We start from the raw sequence: 24,546 nt of genomic DNA on the forward strand, positions 1-24,546 counted from the left end.
GGTTTTTTTAAGTGGAATTAGGTGAGGTGTTCTGTGCAAAGGATGACACCTGTACACAGGATGTGATGTACAGGAACTTGGCAAACACTTCACTGTGCTCTCAGCCCTGATCTCTCCATGTGCTCTCCACCCTGATGATTTCAGCCCTGATCTCTCCATGTGCTCTCCACCCTGATGATTTCAGCCCTGATCTCTCCATGTGCTCTCTGTCCCTCATATGTATGAATTACACAGTTTAATAATAATTCCTACTGGACTGTTCATCTTTTAAACCCACATGTGGCGCTTTCAAAAGGGTATATTTTGTGATAGATGAACAAGAGCTTATGAAGAGTTGCCAAAGTTGGGTGCAAACATTTAATATTTTGTGTGGATTTTTAGGGGCAGTTTGAATATGAATTTGCACTTTTATTATTGATTTAGAAATGTATTTAAGTGTTAAACAAGGCTCAGAATAACATGAAGTCTGAAATGTTTGTATCTGCTACATACAGAACTGCACTAAAAAAATAGGGATTCAGTGACACAAACTTCCGCTTTCTTTTTTTCTATGCAAAAGTTCTTATTTTAAAACTGAAATAAGAAATGCTCAGTACAGTGGAGCCTGTGTGGTTTTTGTACTTAAAATTTGAATTTGTAAGAAACCAAAGGGTTGGTTTGATTATTATAATTTTTTTACTGCATTTTTCGCACTCTGGAATACCTGGTGCTGTAAAATACTCCAATAAAATCCAGCTGTGGCAATCCCAGAGGTGTGTCAAATCAAGCCATAGTCAAGTTGACCAACATTTTAAACAAATCGCTTTATTCAATGTAAACATAAATGTAAAGGAAAACACCTGCCCTTGAAGTATGTGCACTAATAGGAGGTGTGTTGGCATTGCATTAGATTTAAGTGCCCTTTTTACTCCTCTTCCGGTCATTGTATATCTATAAAGTAACCTTGGCCTTTACAGTTCAGCTCTTTATTAAATCTTTGCCTTAAATATTAACAAACAAATGTCAACTTTGACCAGTACTAGAAACAAAACACAGTAGAATCATTTGTGTCCTGTTTTCATGTAGAAGTCTGTCCATATTGAATTCTAAATCACCTTTCAGTCTTAACACACTGTTTCATGATTATACTGTACATTATTAATTGATTCTGTAAATCTATGTAACCTATATTTAAAGTACAAGTACTGTATATTCTTAAACGGTATGTCCTTTAGAACCTTGACTAGCTTTATATTTTTGTAATGGTCTCATTGAATGATTCACCAATGAATAATGTTGTAAGCGACATTAGTAGTCCCTTTTTATTATGTGATTTTTTTTAAATGTAAAAAAAAATCAATACAATGGACATTTTTTGCTCTTCATTTTACAACTTTATTTTACAGGCAATGACCAATGGAGTAAATGGCATCAAAAACGAAGCAAAATCAAAAATTGACCTGCTTTCTGGTCCCTGGTCAAAAACCCACTCATCTGCAAGTAGCGCTTTACTCCAGCCAGCAATTACTCAACCATCAATGTTACCAAATGTATGCACTCTGAATTCCAAACAGTTCACTTCAGTAACACAAGGCTTTGTTAGTGGCAAGGAAGCTGCATGTTCTGCCCCACTTTTACCATCCATTCTTCCTTGTAGTAAATCCCAGGGAAGCCTGCAAATCTCTCCGAATCCTTTTGTTGTTGTGTCAGATAACCAGCCCTCAAGCATAAACCCTTTCACAGATAAAACATCTTTGAACCCTTTTAGGTCTGCTACTCAAGAGTTTCCTACTGCCCAGGGCTGCAACCCCTTTATTACCACGACCACGTCAACAATGTCTGGGTTTAACCAAAACTGGGCTGTATTTTCCATAGATCCTGATCCAAAGGATGTCACATTTGAGACAACACAAACAAAGCCCTGGGTCACATTTGATGATGACTGTGGCATCAGTTTGAGTAGAGTACGTACAACTTTGGCACCTGAGTGTCATGGGAGCTCGAATACAAGTCCTATAGACGCACAGAAGCTGTTCCCTGATACAGGTTTCAGCCATAGCAATGACTGGAACACAAGCTACACTGCTACCCTCCCTGCACATAGACCACTTGTGTCTCCCCCACGACCTGATGACGTAGACCCACAGGTGGTGAATAAAGCAAATTGTCCATTCCAAAAGGATTTTACAAAAAAATAGAAATGAGTGATTTTGTTTATTTACCTACTGAAAACTAGATGTTGTTATTAAAAAAGAAAAAAAGTAAAAAAAAAAAAACTTGTGCAATATTTTCATGTTTGTAACCACACTCAAATACTTACTTGGATGTACTGTTTCTCTACCGCTGCTTAATATTCATGAGGTTATGTCAGCCTATTTATATTTGTTTAAATACTATGAATGTTTAAGTTTTATTTTTATTTTTTTATTTTGTGCTTCTTGTTGTTATTTAAAAGAGCATTGTACTGCATTTCATCATTATTAAAAATACCAGAGTGCTTTTCAGATTGTCAGTCTCTCTGTGTGTTTAAATGAGTATAGGAGATAATCAATGTACGCTGTATGATATTCCAAAAAAATCTTTGCACTGAAACCTTGAATCATTGGAAAGGCTGCTTCATATGTGTTTAAGCAGAATTGAAAATTCAGTTCAGTAGTTTTTTTAAATCGATGTTTCAAGTGGCATTTTGACCTGTGAATCTGCCTATTGTACAGCTGGGTGAAATGAACAGCTATTCTCAAAGCAATGTAACACTGCTGCTTATTCTAACAATGTCAAGTGCAAATCCTGTGCTATGGCATGCATACAGACTGAGCAGGAAGGTGTTCTCTGTGCTGTTCAAATAATCTTGCTTTAAACTTGTAATTGTATACCATGCAATGTTGTGATTATTTTAAGATTGTGTCCACTGGACATATGGCATGTACTAAGCTGTTGTTGAAAGTACTGTTCTGTGGTATGTTAATGTCCCTGGGTTTATTACTACAAGAAACGAAACTCAGATATTCAAAGCAGAATGCATCATTTTAACAACGTTTACAAAACAGAGCGTTTACTGTTTCCTGAGTGGCATTCCTAAATGTAAGCAACTGACAAAGATGTGTTCAAATAAATATAATGATAAAAATAAACACAATTTTAGTTTTCCATGTCTGTTATTCAATAATAAAACATTGAATTTTTGCAATATAAAGTTTCTGAAATGCAGTGGTATGCAATCACACTAGCAGCAAAGCACATCTGCTTTATTGATTCGACGTATTGTTTATGCTGCCAAGATAGAGGGGCACTTGATTGTAGAATCAGTGTATTCAGAAGCTAAGCAATGACTACAGATTTGTGTGTTGAAATGTTACCAAAAGTATTTTTATAGTTAAATCCCTCAGTTTTTACCTTTTTGTGAAATTGGTGCCCCTTTACTAATGAAAAAAAAAAGTAACACTTGTAATGTTGTGGACGTGTTCTGTCGTATCTATCTATATATCTGTCGCAAATGTGATTCATGTTATGGTATTGGTTTAAAGTCCCACTATAAACTGCACTGGTGTGCATAGTAATTGTATGTACTGTATGTGAGGTATTTGATGTTGTCTTTATGCAGTAATAAACTTATGTGAACAATATGGAACTGTTTGTGCCAAGTTTTTTATAATGATTTTTATAGGAGGAATGTATATTGTATGTATTAGAAACTATTATTATTTCAAAAGGTTTGATTGCCCAAAGACCCAAATTGACAATTTATGTTGGAATCGACATATTAAGTTTCAAGCGCTGGGGAGGCCGCACTGTGGTTGATCCCCGGAGCCAGCATCACAGCCGTTGTGTGTGCTGATGCGCCAGGGAGGCAAATAAGCTGATCCCTGTAGCCAGCATTACACTTCAGCCATTAACACCAGACAGAAGGATATCTACATCATTATATGGAAGGAAATGCAAATGGATGGAGACACATATGGATCACATTAGTTTACTGTAAAGCTACGTCTTAGTTGGTGCTTATCTTGGCGCGAGCCGAGTTCAAATCAGCATGAAGTTTTAACATCTACTCTCGTGTAATGGAAATCATTATGAATGAATTGTTTTTTCTTAGCACGCTACATTAACTAACATTTGACTTTTCATGTAAATGTATAGTAGTAGTAGTAGTAGTAGTAGTAGTCTTATGGTTGTAGTTGTCAAAAGTAGGATGTTCTTTTCACTAGTATTTTTGTAAATACTGCACAGTAAGGTCAAAACTGCAAAACAGCCATTAGCTTGCCTTGCACACCTTGCTGGTTGACTTACCTCACATGTCAATGTGTTTTAGATGTCCTGCAAGGCGGCGCACTGCATGTCCTGTGATGCACATTTCTAGTGGGGGGGGGGAAAAAGAATAGTATAATGTAAATGTATTTGGGTCTGGGAAATTCATCAACCTGTGTTAGACTGGATGTTGCTATTGCTGCAAGCAGAGTCCTGCAATCTTGAATTTTCCCCAAGCAGACAGAATCTAGCACTGAAAGGCAGTAACTTTCCTGTAAGGACGCTGAAGCCACAATATTAGCACTTTAAAAAAAAAAAAAAATCTGTTCTAGAAATAATTCATTTTGAATAAATTATTTAATAAAATTATCAGAATTCACCAAAGTTTTATATTTGTATTTATTTATTTAAACTTTTATTTTGGCCACTTGATGTCACCACAGATTCTCTTGCATCTGTTGATGATATTTGCGATTTGTTTATTTTCTCTAGCAGATGAACTGATTACCTGTTGACAATAAAATATTATTTCAAAAACAGAAAGCAAGGTAGGAACAACAGCCCTTCCTAACACTATCCTGGGGCATTGCCAGAGTTCTGACCCAGAGAGGAGAATTACTGGAGCCACCACTTGTTGTACATTGCAGCTATTACTATGTATCTGCTTACTGAATCCCAGATGAGTTAGAAACCAGTCCAGGTCCATAGTCTATTCTGCATAGATCTACACCCATACAAATATATTTAATTTTTCAGTTTTTTCACGTTTTCATAAAGTCCAAGTCAGAGTTTGCACTTGAAAGTTTATGGCTTTTTATACCAACACTTATTTTTTTTTTTTTTTTTTTTTTTTTTAAATAACAAATGGAGCATTCAAATCTAAATGACCAAATGAGTGTTTGGTCTAGTTCTAAGATAACATACTTTAATTCATACAATAAGCGAAAGTAGCTGATAATTAATGGGTTTGTGTTTCAGTAATAATTCGAATACAATGTTCCTGCCATTCTAATCAGCCACCCTAGATGGCAGCATTGCAGAAAAGCCGTCATGAAACACAATCTACAATGGCAAAGATATTCTCTTTTTTGATTGGTGCAGTGGACAGGAAAGGACAATCTCATCCGGGTTTGTAGGAGTTCATTCTCTGCTTGCTGGCGCAGCATTGGTTCTGTGGGCATCGGTGAAGTCAGTTGAAAGCATCGTTTGTTGAAAGTACTTTAAAAGGTGCTGTACAATGAAATAATTTTGGTTTCTTTGAGAATTTATTTGTATTTCAAGACATTATATGTATAAATTACCGTCATTCTGATTAAAGTTGCTAGGTTAGCTATATATTTTTATACGTATTAAGAAGTGCACCAAAGTTGTGTTTTATCACCATGGCAACCGATTTTTCTGGAGCGTTGGAGACCCGACTTGTAACATGTTTAATGTGGTTTAGTAAAATTATTATCTAATTGCTGTATTTGTTTACTTAATTAAATTCTCCAAAACAGAAATGTAACAGCTGCACACTAGTTTCAGTGGGGGGTAATTTAATGTAACTGCCTGTGGAAGTTTAAACAAACTGGGCAGTTTGCTTTTCTGAACTGTGGAATAATGAACTGTTGTAGTAGATAGTCCAAGGGATCATATTTTTGTATTAAAAAATATTATCCAATGGGAAAATGTTTTAATTTTGACTTGCTAGGCTCCAGTACCGCTATGGTGCAACTACATGTAAAGCGTGGGGACGAGAGCCAGTTTCTCTTCACTACAACAGTGGATGGTCCAGTGGAAGAGCTGACCAAGCAAGTTACAGCTATTTATAATGGGAGGCTAAAGGTGGACAGGATTTGCTCAGGTAAGTTAGTTTAATATATATATATATATATATATATATATATATATATATATATATATATATATAAAGTTCAAATGCTCAAATGTTTATGTAATACTGCATTATTGACGCCTGTTGATTGGCTATTTTTAACCAAATCAGAACACAGTTTAGTCATTTTATATTATTAAAAAAAAAAAAAAAAAAAAAAAAAAAAAAAAAGCTTATCACTGGAATTTTATTTAAAAGAAATTTTCTACCAAGTCAAAAAACAAAACTTGCATATAAAAAGCATTTTTTGTTCTGTATATGAAAGAAGACACACTGCAAATGCAGTTTTAAACTGGATTAAAACTACTCCCAGTATTTTATATACTGGACCAAACTTGGAGGGTGTTGCCATGACAATTTCAACAGTCTCTGGCCCTGAATATCAAAGCTTCTCTCTGACTGTTTTTGTTACAACTGTACACCAATTACTTAATCAGACCAATTATAAATCAATCTTTATTTTATATAGTGCCTTTCATAGTGAACCATTATCAAAACATGATTTACAAGATGCAGCAACAACAAGAAAATCCATAATATTTAAAATACAGAGAAATGCATAATACATGATATACAGTTATAAAAAAATTAAAAAATCAGTACGATGGTCACTCTTGAAATCAGGACTTAAAGATTTGTTAAGAAAACTTCTTAAAGGGGAACAAGACTAAAATATGCACAAGAACAGAGACATTACACATCATTTAAGCCTTGATTTCAAGAGTGACCGTGCTGTTGATGGATGGACAGCGACACCAGAGCCTTCTGCCAGTTCTGTTGTCAATTCAATGTCGTATTCAATATATTTGTTAAGGATATTATCTTCAGGTATTGCTCATTTGTTAGACAGCTTTTTGGGTCTTCCAGTGCTGTTTATCTGTACTTGTTTATGCTTCGGATGCCACACCTTGAAAATTGAGCTATTCTTGCCCAAACTAAGCTGTATTAATAACAGTCAAAGTTGTTATAATGATAGAAAACACTAGTGGAGTAAATTGTTGATGCTCATAATGCAATAGAGTAGAACATGCAAAATGTGTTAGACTTGCTCTGCAGTGTGTGTTTGTTTGTGTGTGATAAATATAGCATGTATTATATCAAACTTGTATGAATAATTTATCTCAGACTTGTAGTTGAGTCCCAGTCACTATCATTCAAGTCCGAGTCACGAGTCCTTGAATTGGAGTCTTGAGTCCGAGTCCAAGTCACTGTCAAGGACATGCGCTATGCTACATGGGATACTGAGACCTCTGGCTATTTTTTTTTTTTTTTTTTTTTTTTTTTTTTGTAAAGAGAATGCAGGGAGCAGTGGAACCATTTTTACACGTTGCATTGCATAGAACTACTGTAATATTGGATAGGGTTGAAAAGGGGAAGTGTTGTTTTTTACATCTGTGTTTTATAAATGTACTGCTGTTATTTTTCGTTTTATTATTGGCCTGCATAGTTTTTCTCTTGATTTGTTGTTGGATTTAAACAACTTTTTTGGGGGATTTTGCTTTGACCCCCAACTGGTACAAATCAACACGAATAAGGTTAAAAAAAAATAAAAAAATTATTGCTATTGTGCATAAATTGATGTAATCAATTTAATGTGCATAATCAGCGTTCCCTCAGCTTTTTAGATACTGAGAAACTTGCCATTTTGACTGAGAAAGGGTCAATTAGTGAGAAACCTTCGGCCATGTATTAACCCTTTTAATATTTTATAATACTTTTAATTTTTGTTGCATTATACAGTATTCCAACACAAGTATCTCAAAGATTTTACAATTAACTTTAAATTTAAAAAAGACATTTGTTGTGGCTCTGCCTCTGATATTGAATCATCCTCTTATCCTATGAAACCCTGTCAGTTGTTATCATAGATATAGACTGCATGCTTAACTGGTGCCCTGCTTAAAATTGTGTTATACTACTGCATAAAACACTGGCATCTGCACTGCCTTCAATTGTAACCGTCTTTAGGGCTACTAATTGTTCCATTCTTGGGAATACCAAATTAAATTTTTCAAAAATAGCCAATTCCATTTGATCCCACTTTTTATTAACATGTTAATAATTAAATATTGCATTTGAAATTTACTTTTTTTAACTACCAATTTATAGCTTCTTTAAAGGCAGGTAGCATGAAAAGATGATGAAAGTAATGACATATGCAATTAAGTTAGCTTATTTACTTCGGGAAAGCTTCGCCTTTAGCTCAGTCCTTACGTCTTTGTTTTTCAGCATAGAATGCAGTGCTTTACCTTTGTTGCCGTCTTATATTTCTCTACTGGCATTATGTTTGATGTTGACCCGTACGTGATCACGCCAAATACAGCAAAACTAAGAATACTATCGCCCCATCCTCATAGATAGTCAGATTTCTTTTAGCTCTGTCTTACTGAAACATTGCTTTTTTTTTTTTTTCTTCGCTGGTGCAGCTGTCATGTTGAGTTTCAGCAGAGTCATGGCGTGAAGTCACATGATGACTTCACATGGGGAGGGGGGGGTAGGTAATTGGATATGTTATGTCTTCTTCAGTTACTATACACTTAAATGTGTATTTTCGACTAATGTTCTGATTACATTTTTTACATTTGACGCTTGAGATGAGTTCTGTAATGGTTGTTTTTTAAAAGAGAAATAAAACAAAAAGCGTCAAAGTGTGAGTATTGTGATTTTTATTTATGTTTACCAGATATTTATGCTTCTAAATAATGCAGGAAGATTGTGCTTCACTGATTTTAGTATTCAATTATGTGACGATTTAAAAACTGTAAAGTTAATGGGCAGCACCGAGCAGCACTCTCTATAGAGGCAGAATCGCCAGACGCCTACTTTGCCCACCCTGTACCAGTAGATTCGCTGGTGCCCGAGCGAGCACTGCACTAATATGACGTGCATTTTTATAGAGGGAAATCAGAGAGACAGACACAAATATGCTTATTTTAATGCTTTGTAAGAATGGTCTCAAAATAATAGGTTTACCTCAAGAGGCTGGAGTCTCGATTGAGGTTGATATTTATGATAATAACTTACGAAAGTTAGTAAACTGAGTGCAAAGGTTGTTGCCAGTTACTGCAAAAAATGCACACATTTTAGCCCTAGCGGGAACGCTGTGCATAATAGTATTTAAAGCGTTACTTGCAATGTTACACAGAAATCCACAGCTGCACATGTATTACTGTGTTGTTGTTTTTTACCCTTTCATAACATCGATGCATCAGCCTTTTTGTAGAACAATATATTGATAGTGAAAAAATTGGCATCACCCGAGCCTTACATAAATATTATAATGAAAGGACAAACAATTGAATATGTCATAGGTTTATTCAGAAATGTCATACAAAGCATCTACACAACCAAAACATTATAAATAAACAGACATTTGAACAGAATGGGCTTCATTTCCAATTGTTTGCAAAGTCTAAGTGCTGCACAAAACACACAGATCCTGCACTTTTCAGTATATGCGTTGTACTTACTGCACACTCTTAGCACAGTAAGCCTGGGTAACTGTTGACACAGACATCAACTGTAACCAAGGCTTCTGGCACCAAATGCTCCACGGGCATATACTAGATCAATGCAATTCCAATTCCTCTAACGGCATTGACCAGGAATCATCTTGTAGTTGTCGGTGGGCTTCTGCTTCAGTGCAGCGTTATAAGTGGTGAAGTGTATGCATGTCAATCAATAGGAAACAGCTTTCGCGATAAGAGTCGGGTTATAACAGACGGAGACAGCGCGTTTCGGGCTGTCGGAAGACACTTATGATATCCAGGGCCATTGTTTTTTGGTTTCAGTGCAGACTTTATCAGCATCATCACAAGCAAATGCATGTTGACGCTGCACTACTGCTCTGCAAAATAATGCACGTACACTATCTGGGGGGACAAAACCTGAAAATGATAATAATTTGTGTGTGTTTGAAAATGATGTAATGCCACAAAGGTGTTTTTTTGCAACTTTTTGAATGTCTTAGAAATGAAGGAGCTGGCAGAACATGGAGTAACCCTCCCTCCGAACATGCAAGGACTGACGGATGAGCAGATTACGGAGCTGAAGTTACGGGATGATTGGGCAGTGAAGTGTGTGCCCTCTGGAGGAGCTGAGTTTAAAAAGGATGAGATTGGAAGAAGGAATGGTCATGGTAAGAAATAGAGTGATGTTTTCAGGATCTGTTCCAACACAACTGACTTAATCTATAACTGCCACCCAAACAAAACAGTTTCAGTTGAGGACTGTGGGCCCCATTTTAGGATAGGACACCCGGGGTATATATTATCCTAATATATATATCTATATATATCTATATATATATATTATATATATATATTATATATTAAATTTTCAAAGAAACCAAAGGCATAAACCACTGATTGAACTTAAATTTATGTACACAAACACACACAACCCCTTGAACTTTTTCACATTTTGTTGTAGCGGTGCCTCAGAGTTTCAAGCATTTAAATGAGGATTTTTTTTTTTTTTCCCCACTTATCTACACACCATACTCCACACTGTTAAGGGGAAAAAGTTTTTATTGGGAAAAAAAATTATATATTAAAAATACAAAACTGAAAGATCATAATTGGATAAGTCCCTACCCCCCTGAGTTCATACTTGGTGGAAGCACCTTTGGCAGCAATTACAGCTGTGAGTCTGTTGGGATAGGTCTCTACCAACTTTGCACACTTAGATTTGGCCATATTTGACCATTCTTCTTTACAAAACTGTTCAAGCTCTGTCGTGTTCCTTGGGGAGCGTTGATGGACAGCAATCTTCAAGTCATGCCACAAATTTTCAATTGGATTAGGTCGGGGCTCTGACTGGGTCACTCAAGGACATTTACCTTTTTGTTCCTTAGCCACTCCAGTGTATCTTTGGCTGTGTGCTTTGGGTCATTGTCATGCTGAAAAATGAACTTCCGTCCCATTTTCCGCTTTCTTGCAGAGGGCAGCAGGTATTCCACAAGGACTTCTCTGTATTTTGCTCTATTCATTTTCCCTTCTATCCTGACAAGTGCCCCAGTCCCTGCAGCTGAGAAACATCCCCATAACATGATGCTGCATCACCATGCTTCACAGTAGGGATGGTATTCCTATGGGTGATGTGCTGTGTTGGGTTTGCGCCAAACATAACGCTTTGCATTTAGGCCAAAAAGTTCCATTTTAGGTTCATCAGACCACAAAACTTTTTGCCACATGGCTACAGAATCTCCTGAGTGTTTTTTTGCATACTTCAAACAGGATTAAAGATGGACATTCTTGAGTAATGGCTTCCTTCTTGCCACCCTACCATACAGGCCAGGTTTGTGAGTCCTTGGGATATTGTTGTCACATGTACACTTTGACCAGTCGTAGCCATAAAAGCCTGTAGCTCTTGGAAAGTTGCCATTGGCCTCCTGGTAGCCTCTCTGATCAGTTTCATTCTTGCTCGGTCATCCAGTTTGGAGGGGGCTTGATCTAGGCAGGGTCTTGGTGGTGCCATACACCTTCCACTTCTTAGTAATCGTCTTTTATTCAAGGTCTTTGATATTTTTTTATACCCATCCCCTTGATCTGTGCCTTGCAACAACTTTGTCCCTGAGTTCTTTTGAAAGCGCCTTGGTGCTCATGGTCAAGTCTTTTCTTTGAAATGCACTACTCAGCAGAGGGAACCTACAGGAACTGCTGAATTTATCCTGAAATCATGTGAATCACTCCAATTTAACACAGGTGGAGGCCACTTAACTTGGTTTGTGATTTTGAAGGCAATTGGTAACACCTGAGCTAATTTAGGGTTGCTATTACAAGGGGGGTGGACAATTATCCATCCAAGCTTTTCAGTTTTTATTTTTAATTTTCTACAGATTTCTAGAATATTTTTTTCACTTGGACGTTGTGGGGTAGGATGTGTAGATAAATGAAAAAAAAAGGCGGTGTAGACTTTATAGGCACTGTATAAATGGCCAATATTGCCCAGTGTGGGGGGTCTTATTGCTTTTATACTTCAGTGTTACAGCACAATTAATTAAATATAGTTAAAATAAATACATCATTTAGTTCAGGTTGTTATGTATCCTTCCACATAAGCACTCTAAAATAATCGTTCTAGAAAATATAGCCCTCCATTATACTGTAACAATGTTGCCAGTGAGCTTCCGGTTCATGGATAAAGATAGATGCTGGTGGATTCTTCAGAAGTTTCAATATATATTTCTCCGGTGACTTGATGGGGCACTGTCACAAAGACAGCTGTAGTGGGTGATGTCAGACCCGGAACTATAACACAGGACAGACAGAGACATGGATGTTTGGTGAAGCTGAGCTGTGCTCAGCATTTAATAAACAAAATAAAGAGTTTTAAACAAAACAGCACACAGCACTTGACGCCAAACAAAACAGACAAACAAAACAGTAAACGAAACACACTAACAAATGGCAGACAAACGCAGTGAATGAAATTAAGATCTACTTTACTTAATGCTTTTTGCTTTCTCCTCTCCACACCCGTTCTCCAGTCACCGAACACACAACTCCGAGTGAGTGAAAACATGCTGCTTTTATGCAGCTGTACCAAGACTTGATTGCTAATCAGTCATTCAGTTGGAGTCGCGGTACAACTGCACGTGAATTAGTGAAGTGCAATTCCCCGTGCTTGCATATTATTACATTTTACTTGCACGTGAAGTGCTGTGCAATCCTTGTGCCTAAATACAAATATACATTTTAAACAACAATTTTCCACTGACCCATTTATTTCCCATGTACCAATGACTATACACCAACATTAACAAACAACATGCAACATACAAAACTGAAATACACACAGGGACGGGGAAACATTGCCACATATTCCCCCCCACCCCCCACCCCCTTGAGTGTAGCACACATGGCCTCAATGGCCACCTCCCCCCTTAAAATCCCAAAAGTCTTGCTCAAAGTCCTGGGCCAAGAACAGGGACTTTAGGGGGTTCATGGGCGGCAATGTTGTCAGTAGCCAGGCTGCTACTGGACGTACTGTCAGCAGACGTGTTGGCAGTGGGGCGAGTCTCTCCTCCCGCTGTACGACTGGCAGCGGAAATGCTGCCAGTGGCGAGGCTGTCAACAGGTGTGCTGACAGCTCCCAGACTGACTCCTTCAGCCGGGGCAATTCCAGTAGCGGAAAAGCTGCCCGAGGAAGGTTGTCTCCTGACTTCTCGCACCCTCTTCATAGCCTGCAGCTCCCTATGGTGGGGCTCTAGCCACACTGACCCCTGCGGCCAAGCAGAGATGACGGCGACCCCTGGCGAAGCAGAGCTGGCAGCCCCAGGCGATGCGGAGCGGCTGGCAGCCCCAGGCGATGCCAGGCAGGCATCCTTGGGCAAAGCAGCGCGGCTGGCATCCTTCGGCAAAGATGTGTGGAGAGTCAAGACAAGCTGGGATGCAGGTTTTGGCCCTCTTCTCGGCCACTGCGACTGGGCGGTTCTTCCCAGTGCTTCCCTCAGCAGCCTATGCACGGGCTGCTGAGGACTGCCAGTATCTAGTCCTGATCCGTCTGGTGAAAGGTGAGGCAGCTGCTGCTCCTATACCCCTGATTGTTATGGAGGCAGAGGCAACTCCAGTTCCTCTCCTCTGCTGGTGGAAAGGGACCCAGCAGGCATTCACCCTCTGCTGGTAGAAAGGGACCCAGCAAGCATTCACCCTCTGCTGGTGGATGGGGACCCAGCAGGCATTCACCCTCTGCTGGTGGAGGTGGCAGAGGCAGCTCCTGCTGCTCTGCTCCTGGTGGTGGAGGTGTCGGAGGCAGAGGCAGCTCCTGCTGGTCTGCTCCTGGCGGTGGAGGTGGCGGAGGCTCTCCCTCACTCGCCAGGGACTGGTGCGGCTCTCCCTCACTGGCAGGGGACAGCAGCAATGGCTCCTTTCCCTCTGGTCCTGGAGACAGCGTCGGGGCTTCTCCTGATGACACGAGAGGAGGGACCCCTCCCATATCGGCAGCCAAGTAGTTGAACACCATGGCTGCAATGTCTCGGAGGGACACTGGGTGGTGATGGTGTTCCCAATTTTCCCAACGCTCCCCATCTCGGGCCCACAGCAAGTTAATCCCCTTCGGGAGGTCTCTTTTCAGGCCATCGTCAGCGTCCATCAGCCAGTCCCAGATCTCCCTCGATGGTGGCCCTCGAGCAAACAGGGCTTCTCCCACCGACGCTGGAGACGGAGCCAGCATGCACGCTCCCTTTGCTGATGGAGAATTGGGCTGTGGAAGCTCCGACTCCCCCTTTTGCGGGATGTGGACGCACTGACTCATCCTTCTTGGGCTGTGGACGTTCGACCTCCTTCCACGCAGGCTATGGAGGTGAAACCAGCAGGCATTCTTCCTCTGCTGGCGGAGGTGGGAACAGCAGGAATTCTTCCTCTGCTGGTGGAGGTGGAAACAGCAGTTCCTCGGGCTTTGGATTCCCGCGGTCTCCCCTTCTGGGCACAGGAAGCTCACTGGACGTACGGGCTCCTCCCACTCAGCCATTTCTTCCGCCTCTGTATATTGCATGGGGCAGATGGCCAACTTGTGCCCATATTCCCCACAGCCGGGGCACAACTCCGCCATGAGGTTCATTAAAAAAAACCTCCCAACTGTCATCCCCGATCTCCTCCTGCTGTTACGACGGTTGCTGCTGCAGCTTTTTCCTGCCACTCCTCCTCCTCACCTTCCTCTCCTGGGCCAGTTCCTCCTCCTCCTTTGGAAGGGGCAGACAGCCATCACGTGCCCATAAAGCCCGCAGCCTTGTTCCTCAAGATTACTGAGGAGCTCCTCCAGCCTAGTGCAGCCATCTCTCCAGCCTTCCATTTTTGTTGTTGGTTTGCTGTAGTGGGTGACGTCGGACCCGGAACAGTAACAGGAAAGACAGAGATGTGGATGTTTGGTGAAGCCGAGCTGTGCTTAGCATTTAATAAACAAAATAAAATAGATTTTAACAAAACAGCACATGGCACAAAACAAAACAAAACAGACAAACAAAACGATAAAACAGTAAACGAACACTAACAAACGGCAGACAAAATTTAAAATTATAACAAAACAATGCCGCACAAGTTCACTATTTGGGGTATGCAGAAACTACAGCCTTACATTTTAACTAATGTTGCTTTGAAGTACTGTACAAAAACTTGGTCATACAATAAAAACTTCCCTTATTTTCCAGCAGAAGAACAATCTAACAATGTCTTTTTCACAGCCATTTAGTCTTGCTTTAAAGTCTATGTAAGGGCTTTTTAAAATTGTATTGTGTTGCATGTTCCTACGTGTTGCTACAAATGTTTTAAGGGCTGTGTATTATTAGTATTGTTATTATTATTATTTAGATTTTGACCACTTTTTTTTAAATTGCATTCCGCTGCTTCCAAGATGGCTCACATGAACCTACATGGACCACTCAAACTACATTTCCCATCATCCTCCTGCTCACATATGTAACTGAGATGATTTAACCAGTGAGCAGGAGGATGATGGGAAATGTAGTTCTGAAAAATACATGAGGCCATCTTGGAGCTATAATAGAAACATCCAGAGTGCACTGCAATTTAAAAGTGAAAAAAAATGGTCAAGTTGTAAAAAAATAATAATTAAAACAATACACACACACATCTTATTTTTGAAAGAGAGTTTGTTCAGCTATATAAACAGTAACTGTATTTTCCCTTTAGTTCTATTGTTGTTAATCTGTATTTAATATTTACCTGTGGGAGAGCAGAGCGCTTTTTCTCCAGCATGTACTCATGCTGGTGGCCTGTTACACTGAAGTGTTGATAGTCAGTGGGGGAGTTTTTAACATTGCGTAATTGTTCTTTAAAATGTTACTACATTATATTGTATGAGAGCTCTCTCTTAAATAAGAAACAAGAATGTTTTTATGGCCATGTATTGTATTGTATTGTTTATTTTTCTATACCTACCTGTTATACCTAGTGGTGGTTTCTCCTGAAAGGTGGAGTTTAATGAGGGTGACGACTTTAAAAAACAATCCTGTGTTCAGTCTGGGGAGGGAGTTTAAGCCTTTCGGTCGCTTATTGCTGATCTCTGTACTCTTATTAAGAGTTTAACTCGGTCATGTGAGCTGCTTATTTATTTTCTTCATTTATGTTTTGCTGTTGTGAGTATGTAAAGTGCTTCAGTTAATGACTGTGAAAGCGGACTGAGCTTGGCATTGTTCTGCGAGTGCTGTTTTGCTAAAACTGAACTGTTTACACTGTCCAGGCTCTGGAACTTTTGAGTGTCCTTTTAATAAAACTTCACATCTTGGTCATCTGCGTCATTCCTATGATCTCCCTTGGTCGCATGCCCATCTACTTTATGACAGTACTGATGTTGGAAACAAATATAACATTCTTTTTTTCTTTTTCAACAGCTCCAAATGAAAAAATGAAACAAGTTTTACTAAAAACAATCGAAGAAGCTAAGTCATTAATTTCCAAGGTATGTTTTTGATGCTTAAGCATAACATTCAGACATGTACTTCATCAATGTCTGTGGCCACAAGTGGGCAGCAGCATACTCAGTTATAAAAGTTAAGACGTCAGACTTTGCTTCTTGTTCCTTCAGAAACAAGTTCAGGCTAATGTGTGTGTTACACTGGGGATGGTGAAAGAAGCGCTTGACCAGCTGCGTGGAGCTGTTATGATTGTCTATCCCATGGGACTGCCGCCTCATGACCCAATCAGGCTGGAGTTTGAAGATCGAGAAGATCTGTCGGGGACGCAGGTACAGTAACCTTGACTGTTTTCAAAGGCATTTGAATTATTTCTTTGTATTTCTTTATATTTATTTATTTACAGTTGCCAGTCTTTTGCTAATCAGTGAAGTCCCAGGATTCTAGGTTGGCATTTTAATTGTTCCTCAGTTCATCTGTGAGCAGACCAGTTTTTCTAGATCCAGGAAGCAAAATACTAAATTTCCAGTATTTTAATGCATTGCTTGTATTGTATAAGATACAAAAGACATGTACATGAGTAAAAGGAACATATCTGAAAGGAAACTGTCCTGCTACAAAACTAGCAAGCCCCTTTTATTCTCCCCCCATATTAAACGCTGCGTTTGCATTTCGCTTAGTTGGGATTGTCCATTTATCACACGTCTTTTGCTTAGTGGGAATTGGTCAATGTGATCTATTTAAAAAAATAAATAAATATGTTTATACTTGGAATCAGTCACACCTGAATTACTGTATTAATTTCATTAAAAAAAAAAAAAAAAAAAAAAAAGTTTAGTTTAAAATCAAAGCATGCCTCACAGCAAAGTGATTGCTGACTGGTGGTGTTAGTCAAACACCACTACAAAGATATTTCTGACCAAATACACCAGTTTATTTATTGAAGTGGAGGATCTTGCAGAATATGCATTAACCCTCCCTCCAAACATGTATGGTTCAACAGATAAGGTTAAATGTTGATTTCCTCCAAATTTCTTTTTTTCATTGTCTATACAATCGTTGAAGGTGATATTGACCTTTGGGTTTCAATTTGAAGCACGTATTTATTTTGTGTATTTCTTACATTGCAGGCAGCTTTGCATTTGATTGCAGATTCAGAGGCTCAGTTGTGGTGGGCAGCAAAGGAGTTGCATCGAGGGAAGAAACTAACAGAATATGTGGGCAAAAATGAGAAAACTAAAATTATTGTAAAGATACAAAAGGTGGGTAGTAAAATGTAGTGCTCTGTTTAACCCTTTGAGTGGTGCGAACATACTGGTACATTCTGCAACTTTAAACTTGAGTTACTGAAGCTACAAAACCACTGATCACATGATATTGTAACACAAGGTTTCTGTAACACCTTTTTGTGGTCCCTTGCACCCTCTGCCAAATATTGACTGAATTACATATAATTATCCCAGTCACAAAAATGTCAACAGTGTTTGTAAACCAGTGAAGATCGCTCAGTGAGAAAGAAGTATTAGTAATAATATTGAATTCAGAATCCAATTTAAATTCAAATACATACAATTCTTCCACTGAATCAGATGTCAGCGAGTGTGTCATTGAAGACATAAGCAAAGAATGTTTACCATCAACATCAAGTGACAGCAAAGAGGCGGTGCCAAGCTCCATGCATTGCTCCATGCTTCAGGGAGAATCATACGCTGAAGCATTAGTCAGCTTTCAGCTTGTTTGTACGCTGTACTCGTAATAATCAAGCAGTTGCAGAAGACAGAGGAAAAACTTCACTCCCATAGGACCGGCAGTGCATTTTAGAACTCGCTACTCACAGGGTTAAGGGTTAGTTGGAAGGTTGTGATCTTGGTTGTGCAGTTGTAGTTGTCATGAGTTTTATAAAATTCATATTATTTCTCTCAGTATATGATCCTAAGTGATTATAAGTAAAAAGGGGGCATGGCAAAGCCCTGCCATAAATGTTTTTTTTTTTTTTTTTTTATTTTAGAATGGGGTATGCTTCCGCACCGTCGCAATTTAATATTTTGTGTTTGTTTTGTTGTAGTATTATTATTATGGTTTATTTATCTATTTTTATATGATGGTGTAGCCGTGCGTATTTGTTTTGTTATTGTTTTTTATTTAAATGTATTCTGGCAGAGGTGAGGTCGGCAGCTTGTCCTCTGGCAGTGGTAATTAAAAACCTTGTGTAGAAGGTGGCCATATCCCGAATTAAGTGATTAATTTGTTGCTAATTGGGAAATGGTCACCTGCATAAAAGCTTGCAGCGCTCTGCAGTCTGAGTGGGTGTTCGGAGGAGTGAATGAGAGAGACGAGGAGGAAAAGGAAAATAAAAACACAAACATAGGATCAGTGAAAGCGATCTGCCCAACCTGACCTGTGCGCTTGGTGTTTTGTGTTAATGTTTTTGTATATCTGTTTTATTTGCTCTGTGATCAGTGTGTTTTTGTTTAAATGTTTATTTTATTTTTGTTATTTAAATAAACCGTGCATGCCGCATCTTTTGGTTTTTCTTTCTGCTTCTGGCCTGACATCACCACAAAGCCATCCCTGTCACACACACCCAGAAAAAACATTTGATTTACTTGTAAATTGAGGGCATCTTTTCTCAAAACTACAGACTGCTCTAGTAGTATTCTATAGTTATCCATGGTTGTATTTATGCAAAGTAGTTTTTTCATCTGCAAAACCTGCTTTAAAAAAAAAAAAGAAATATAATGTCATTGCTTGTTACAATTACAAATATAATTATACATGTTTCTCGTAACCAAGCGAGGACAAGGGGCACCAGCTCGTGAGCCAGTAATCAGCCCCGAGGAACAGAAGCAGATGATGATGTATTACTCCAGGCGTCAGGAGGAACTTAAGGTACATCTCTATCTCTCCAAAAAAAAGGGGCAACCCTTGGTGATGACACACTGTTTATTTGTATAGTTAACCTGCTTTTGCACTTTTTCAATATATTGTCAAAGACTGCTACTTATTATTTGTATAATGTCCAACACAGTATTCATTACCTGCTAGATCATTGACTGTGGTGTCTCTTGAGTCCTGAGCTGCAGGAAATGAATGCTATTAGAAAATGTATATTATATATATATATATATATATATATATATATATATATATATATATATATATATATATATATATATAAATGTGTTTTATGGTTATATTTTGGACTGAATCGCTTATGGCTGTTTAAATTCGTCAGTTTTTTAAGCAAGTTCCTAACTTGTTGGCTTTAGAGGGCATTTACAGGTGTGACAGTGACTGCTGTACTCGGAACCTGATCCATTAGCTGTTTAATTAAGGTTAAAGCTCATGATCTAAATACAACTCTTTTGGTTTACAGAAGCTGCAAAAAGCTGACGATGACTCTTACCTTGACTCTGAATGGGCTGACAAGCATTCTTTAAAAAAGCAGTTTCAAGGTATTGGTGATATCAAATGGGGACCAAGATAATTAAAGCAAGTTCCTGTGTTCCTTAATTCCAATGATTATGTTTCCCTGTAGGTGATACAGGCATCAGGTTTGGCTTTGCTTGTTACCACGGCAGGATGCATTCTTCATATATGTGAGATGGTATTGACTGTATTGATATTGGCCTACTGGCTCTTACTTCATAAGATTCAGTACACTATGTTCTGTACAATTAAAATGTGAAGAAGCCCTGATCTATGAGCTGATACTTATTTCTCTGCAACTATCAGATTGGAGCAAATCAATTCAACTCCCTATTTATATAATAAATGTATGTATTTTTTTTGTAACTTTAAACACGTACACTGTTTAGATTTTTGAGGCTTTGGCATTCACTTTTATTAGATTCTGTTTTGAACATACTATTTATTTTAAAATGCAGTATACAAAATTTGATTTGTAAGAAACCTGGTAAGTTAATAAAAGCAATTTTCTTCATTTTATTGTATTTTGATTTTTTGTCTAAGCATGTGTACTCAATGTCTTGTAAATGCTCTCCTTAGATCCACATACTGAGGGTGCCAGCCATCTTGTCAGCCATACATTTTCAGTTAAATGAATAGATAAAGAAAATCTTGCAGTAAAGTAGCTTTTTTTTTTTTTTTTTTTATTAGATACTTTAAATAAATAACACAATCATTTACCTTCACCTTTGGGTTGTCATTGTTTGACATTAAGGGTAGGGATGCTCTACAGTGCCATTAATGTATTGTAATAAAGTGTATGCTTTATTACATAGCTCAAGCAAGAAAATAGACTTTGTCCACTGCATACAAGAACTTATATGGCGTGTAAAGTATGTTACTGATATTATGAATCGTGACATTATAAATCATCTTGCTAAAAGAGTAGGACACAGTTTTCCCATGTGTACTTGGAAGAACCCACACTAATTCTTAATACATCTTTTCTAAAATCTTGTTAAGCATGTATGTAAAAGATAACTACAGAATGCATCAACTGTACGGGAAGTCTGAGCAGATAGTCGTTGAGGATTTTACACTTGCAGGGGTGACTTTTGTCTCCATGTACACTATTAAATGACAAGTTTTGGCATTTCTTTTAAGGTCCTGTGAACCATTTGCCTAAGACAATCTAAAGTTACATTTCCCCTTAACCCTTTGCAGTCCATTTATTCAGCACCTGTGAGGCATGCCAGGTCCAATTTATTTTCACATGCGCTGTTTATTTCTTTCACAGTAAAAAAGGTTTAAATGGCACTGCATATCAACAGGACACTCAGTAATGCATCTCCAGCCCCGCCCCACCCCTTGTTCGCTTTGTTTATCACATACCTTTTCATAGTCTTGCATACTGATAAATCATCTCCTGATCACCAAACTCCTCAGTAATGTGATCCAAGTGAGTAGTTTTTCGAGATTTACGATTATAGTGTAAATACAGCCTGAATCGTAAATCTTGAAAAACTACTCACTTCTAAATCTTTTGTAGTCATTTTTGTATTACTTTAGTATAAATACATGTTAATTTGGATTCATATGTTGTTTTTTTCTGACTTTATGTGAACGAAAAGACACACATTTGCCCGTTTTCCCATTGGAAATGGTGATATTTTGAAATATCACTGTCCTGGTCACAAAAGCAGAGTTTGTGGGGAATAATAGCCATGTTCTATACTTTTGAGGCATAAGCAATTAGGAAATAACACTTACTACCCAGGAACAAAAAAAAAAAAAAAAAAAAAAAATTGTTACACGGTGTTATCAATTGCCTTACACCTGCTTGGTTTGAAGGTCCATCACCTGGCCTAAATGATAGTACCAAGGGGTGGCAAGGGTTGAGTTGGAGGAGGCAGAGGCATGTGACTGAATCAAACGCAATAGAGGAGTAACTTACGAGTATTTATATTGCTCAGATAAACCAGCTGTTGATGATGTGATGTGTGCAGGGGTCAGTCCCTCCCAGACTAACTAAACTTAATTTATGTTGTTTCTGCACTATGTTTGACTTCAACCCAATTGGTTATTTAGCTTGCCAGCTGGCTGTTGTCAATATGAACTATTTATGTGTTTATCTACCTGTGTTATCACAGGTAGATGAAGAAAAAAAAATAGCAAATATATTAAATGATTACTTTTCACAAGTTTTTACAAAGGAAGATACGGACAACATGCCCCACATGTCATCCAGTTCCTATCCAGTTTTAAATAACTTTAGCATAACTGAGGCAGAAGTGTTAAAGGGACTAGGAGCTCTTAAAGTAAACAAATCCCCTGGGCTGGATGAGATCCTCCCAATAGTACTTACTTTACAAACCGCTAACGAAGATCATGCAGCAGTCTCTTGACACAGGTGGTACCGACAGACTGGAAAATTGCAAACGTAATACCGATCCACAAAAAGGGAAACAAAACTGAACCAGGTAACTACAGACCAGTAAGCCTGACTTCTATTATATGCAAACTTATGGAAACTATAATAAGATCCAAAATGGAAAATTACCTATATGGTAACAGGGTCCTATGAGACAGTCAACATGGTTTTAGGAATCGTGTCTAACTAGCTTGATTTTTTTGAGGATGCAACATTGATAATGGATAATTGCAAAGCATATGACATGGTTTATTTAGATTTCCAGAAAGCTTTTGACAAAGTCCCTCACAAAAGATGAATTCTCAAACTGAACGCAGTTGGGATTCAAGGAAACGCATGTACATGGATTAGGGAGTGGTTAACATGTAGAAAATAGAAAGTACTGATTAGAGGAAAAACCTCAGAATGGAGTGTGGTAACCAGTGGTGTACCACAGGGATCAGTATTAGGTCCTCTGCTATTCCTAATCAACATTAATGATTTAGATTCTGGTATAATAAGCAAACTTGTTAAATTTGCAGACGACACAAAAATAGGAGGCGTGGCAAACACTGTTGCAGCAGCAAAGGTCATTCAAAATGATATAGACAAGATTCAAAACTGGGCAGACACATGGCAAATGACATTTAATAGAGAAAAGTGTAAGGTACTGCACGCAAGAAATAAAAATGTACATTATAAATATCATATGGGAGATACTGAAATTGGAGAAGGAATCTATGAAAAAGACCTAGGAGTTTTTGTTGACTCAGAAATGTCTTCATCTAAACAATGTGGGGAAGCTATAAAAAAGGCTAACAAGATGCTCGGATACATTGTGAAAAGTTGAATTTAAATCAAGGGAAGTAATGTTAAAACTGTACACTGCACTAGTAAGACCTCATCTTGAATATTGTGTTCAGTTCTGGTCACCTCGCTATAAAAAAAGATATTGCTGCTCTAGAAAGAGTGCAAAGAAGAGCGACCAGAATTATTCCGGGCTTAAAAGGCATGTCATATGCGGACAGGCTAAAATAATTGAATCTGTTCAGTCTTGAACAAAGAAGACTACGCGACGACCTAATTCAAGCATTCAAAATTCTAAAAGGTATTGACAATGTCGACCCAAGGGACTTTTTTGACCTGAAAAAAGAAACAAGGACCAGGGGTCACAAATGGAGATTAGACAAAGGGGCATTCAGAACAGAAAATAGGAGGCACTTTTTTTACACAGAGAATTGTGAGGGTCTGGAATCAACTCCCCAGTAATGTTGTTGAAGCTGACACCCTGGGATCCTTCAAGAAGCTGCTTGATGAGATTCTGGGACCAATAAGCTACTAACAACCAAACGAGCAAGATGGGCCGAATGGCTTCCTCTCGTTTAAACTTTCTTATGTTCTTCTTATGTTCTTATGTATTATCACTTGGAATCCCAGTGAAAGTGAATGCCAGAGAGAGTTCACTGTCATATAATATCTTTTTATTTAATAAATAGATTTTTTTCAAATAGACAGCACAATAGCTACACTATGTCCAACAATGGTAACTCCACATCTGATTTGTACTGTATCATGTCGAAACAATCCTGTGGGATCAAAGCTAGTACTCTTTTTTAAGTAGTAAATAACTACTCCTATGATTCTATTTGTGCGCTAATTGAGGCTAAATCCAGCATACCAAAAATGGAATGTGTTCAACTAATTTTCATCCTTTCTAAATACTTTGTGTGTGTGTGTGTGTGTGTGTCTATAGTTTCTGCATTTTTGCATATTTTTGACACTGAATATTATCAGATCTTCAACCAAAATCTAATATTAGATAAGAGACCCTGAGTGAACATATAATACAAAATTTTGAAATTTATTTCATTTATTTATTAAAGTTACGCAACACCCAAGGCCCCCGTGTGAAAAAGTAATCACCCCCTTAGATTCAATAACTGGTTACGCCACCTTTAGCATCAGTAATTGCAACTAAACACTTCCTGTAGTTATTGATCAGTCTCTCACACCGCTGTAGAGGAATTTTGGCCCACTCCTTCATGCAGAACTGCTTCAGCTCAGTGACATTTGCGGGTTTTCCAGCATAAACTGCTAATTTCAGGTCCTGCCACAACATCTCAATGGGGTTTAGGGCTGGACTTTGATTAGGCCATTCCAAAACTTTAAACCTCTTCTTGTTCAACCATTCTGATGTAGACTTGCTTGTGTGTTTTGGGTCATTGTCTTGCTGCATGACCCAACTGCTTCAACTTA

At 38.3% G+C, this 24,546-nt stretch overlaps 2 protein-coding genes across 12 annotated transcripts in view; both read left to right on the forward strand.

Moving 5' to 3' along the window:
• LOC121327628 (synaptojanin-1-like) overlaps positions 1-3,799 on the forward strand; it is a 77,748-nt gene extending 73,949 nt beyond the window's left edge. For 3 of the 10 annotated variants that reach the window (XM_041271746.1, XM_041271747.1, XM_041271745.1), the window contains exon 31: positions 1,386-3,664. In XM_041271746.1, coding sequence (XP_041127680.1) covers positions 1,386-2,177 — 792 coding nt within the window. In that variant the 3' untranslated portion in view covers positions 2,178-3,664. Of the gene's footprint in view, positions 1-1,385 lie in introns of all 10 variants that reach the window. The other 7 variants (XM_041271750.1, XM_041271751.1, XM_041271742.1 and 4 more) reach the window with 4 other exon arrangements.
• Positions 3,800-5,381: 1,582 nt separating this feature from the next.
• LOC121327607 (cilia- and flagella-associated protein 298-like) lies at positions 5,382-20,415 on the forward strand. 2 transcript variants are annotated; one of them, XM_041271717.1, is made up of 9 exons: positions 5,382-5,451; positions 5,918-6,070; positions 10,071-10,238; positions 16,452-16,519; positions 16,646-16,804; positions 17,603-17,734; positions 19,266-19,361; positions 19,849-19,927; positions 20,011-20,165. In XM_041271717.1, exons 2-9 carry the CDS (start codon positions 5,932-5,934, stop codon positions 20,073-20,075), a joined length of 906 nt encoding a protein of 301 aa, XP_041127651.1. In that variant the 5' UTR covers positions 5,382-5,451; positions 5,918-5,931; the 3' UTR covers positions 20,076-20,165. The 2 variants fall into 2 exon arrangements, with proteins under 2 accessions (XP_041127651.1, XP_041127650.1); XM_041271716.1 differs by lacking the exon at positions 19,849-19,927 and having other exon boundaries at positions 20,011-20,415.
• The last annotated feature ends 4,131 nt before the right edge of the window (positions 20,416-24,546 follow it).

This window comes from Polyodon spathula, chromosome 15, assembly GCF_017654505.1.
Source record: "Polyodon spathula isolate WHYD16114869_AA chromosome 15, ASM1765450v1, whole genome shotgun sequence".
Taxonomy (NCBI): Eukaryota; Metazoa; Chordata; class Actinopteri; order Acipenseriformes; family Polyodontidae; genus Polyodon; species Polyodon spathula.

Excerpts from the sequence above, each read along its gene's own strand:
- LOC121327607 (XM_041271716.1), top strand. The coding sequence starts at position 5,932 with ATGGTGCAACTACATGTAAAGCGTGGGGACGAGAGCCAGTTTCTCTTC. Across the intron at positions 6,071-10,070 it reads GGTGGACAGGATTTGCTCAG|AAATGAAGGAGCTGGCAGAA; the intron begins GTAAGTTAGTTT and ends TGAATGTCTTAG. Across the intron at positions 16,520-16,645 it reads CTAAGTCATTAATTTCCAAG|AAACAAGTTCAGGCTAATGT; the intron begins GTATGTTTTTGA and ends TTGTTCCTTCAG.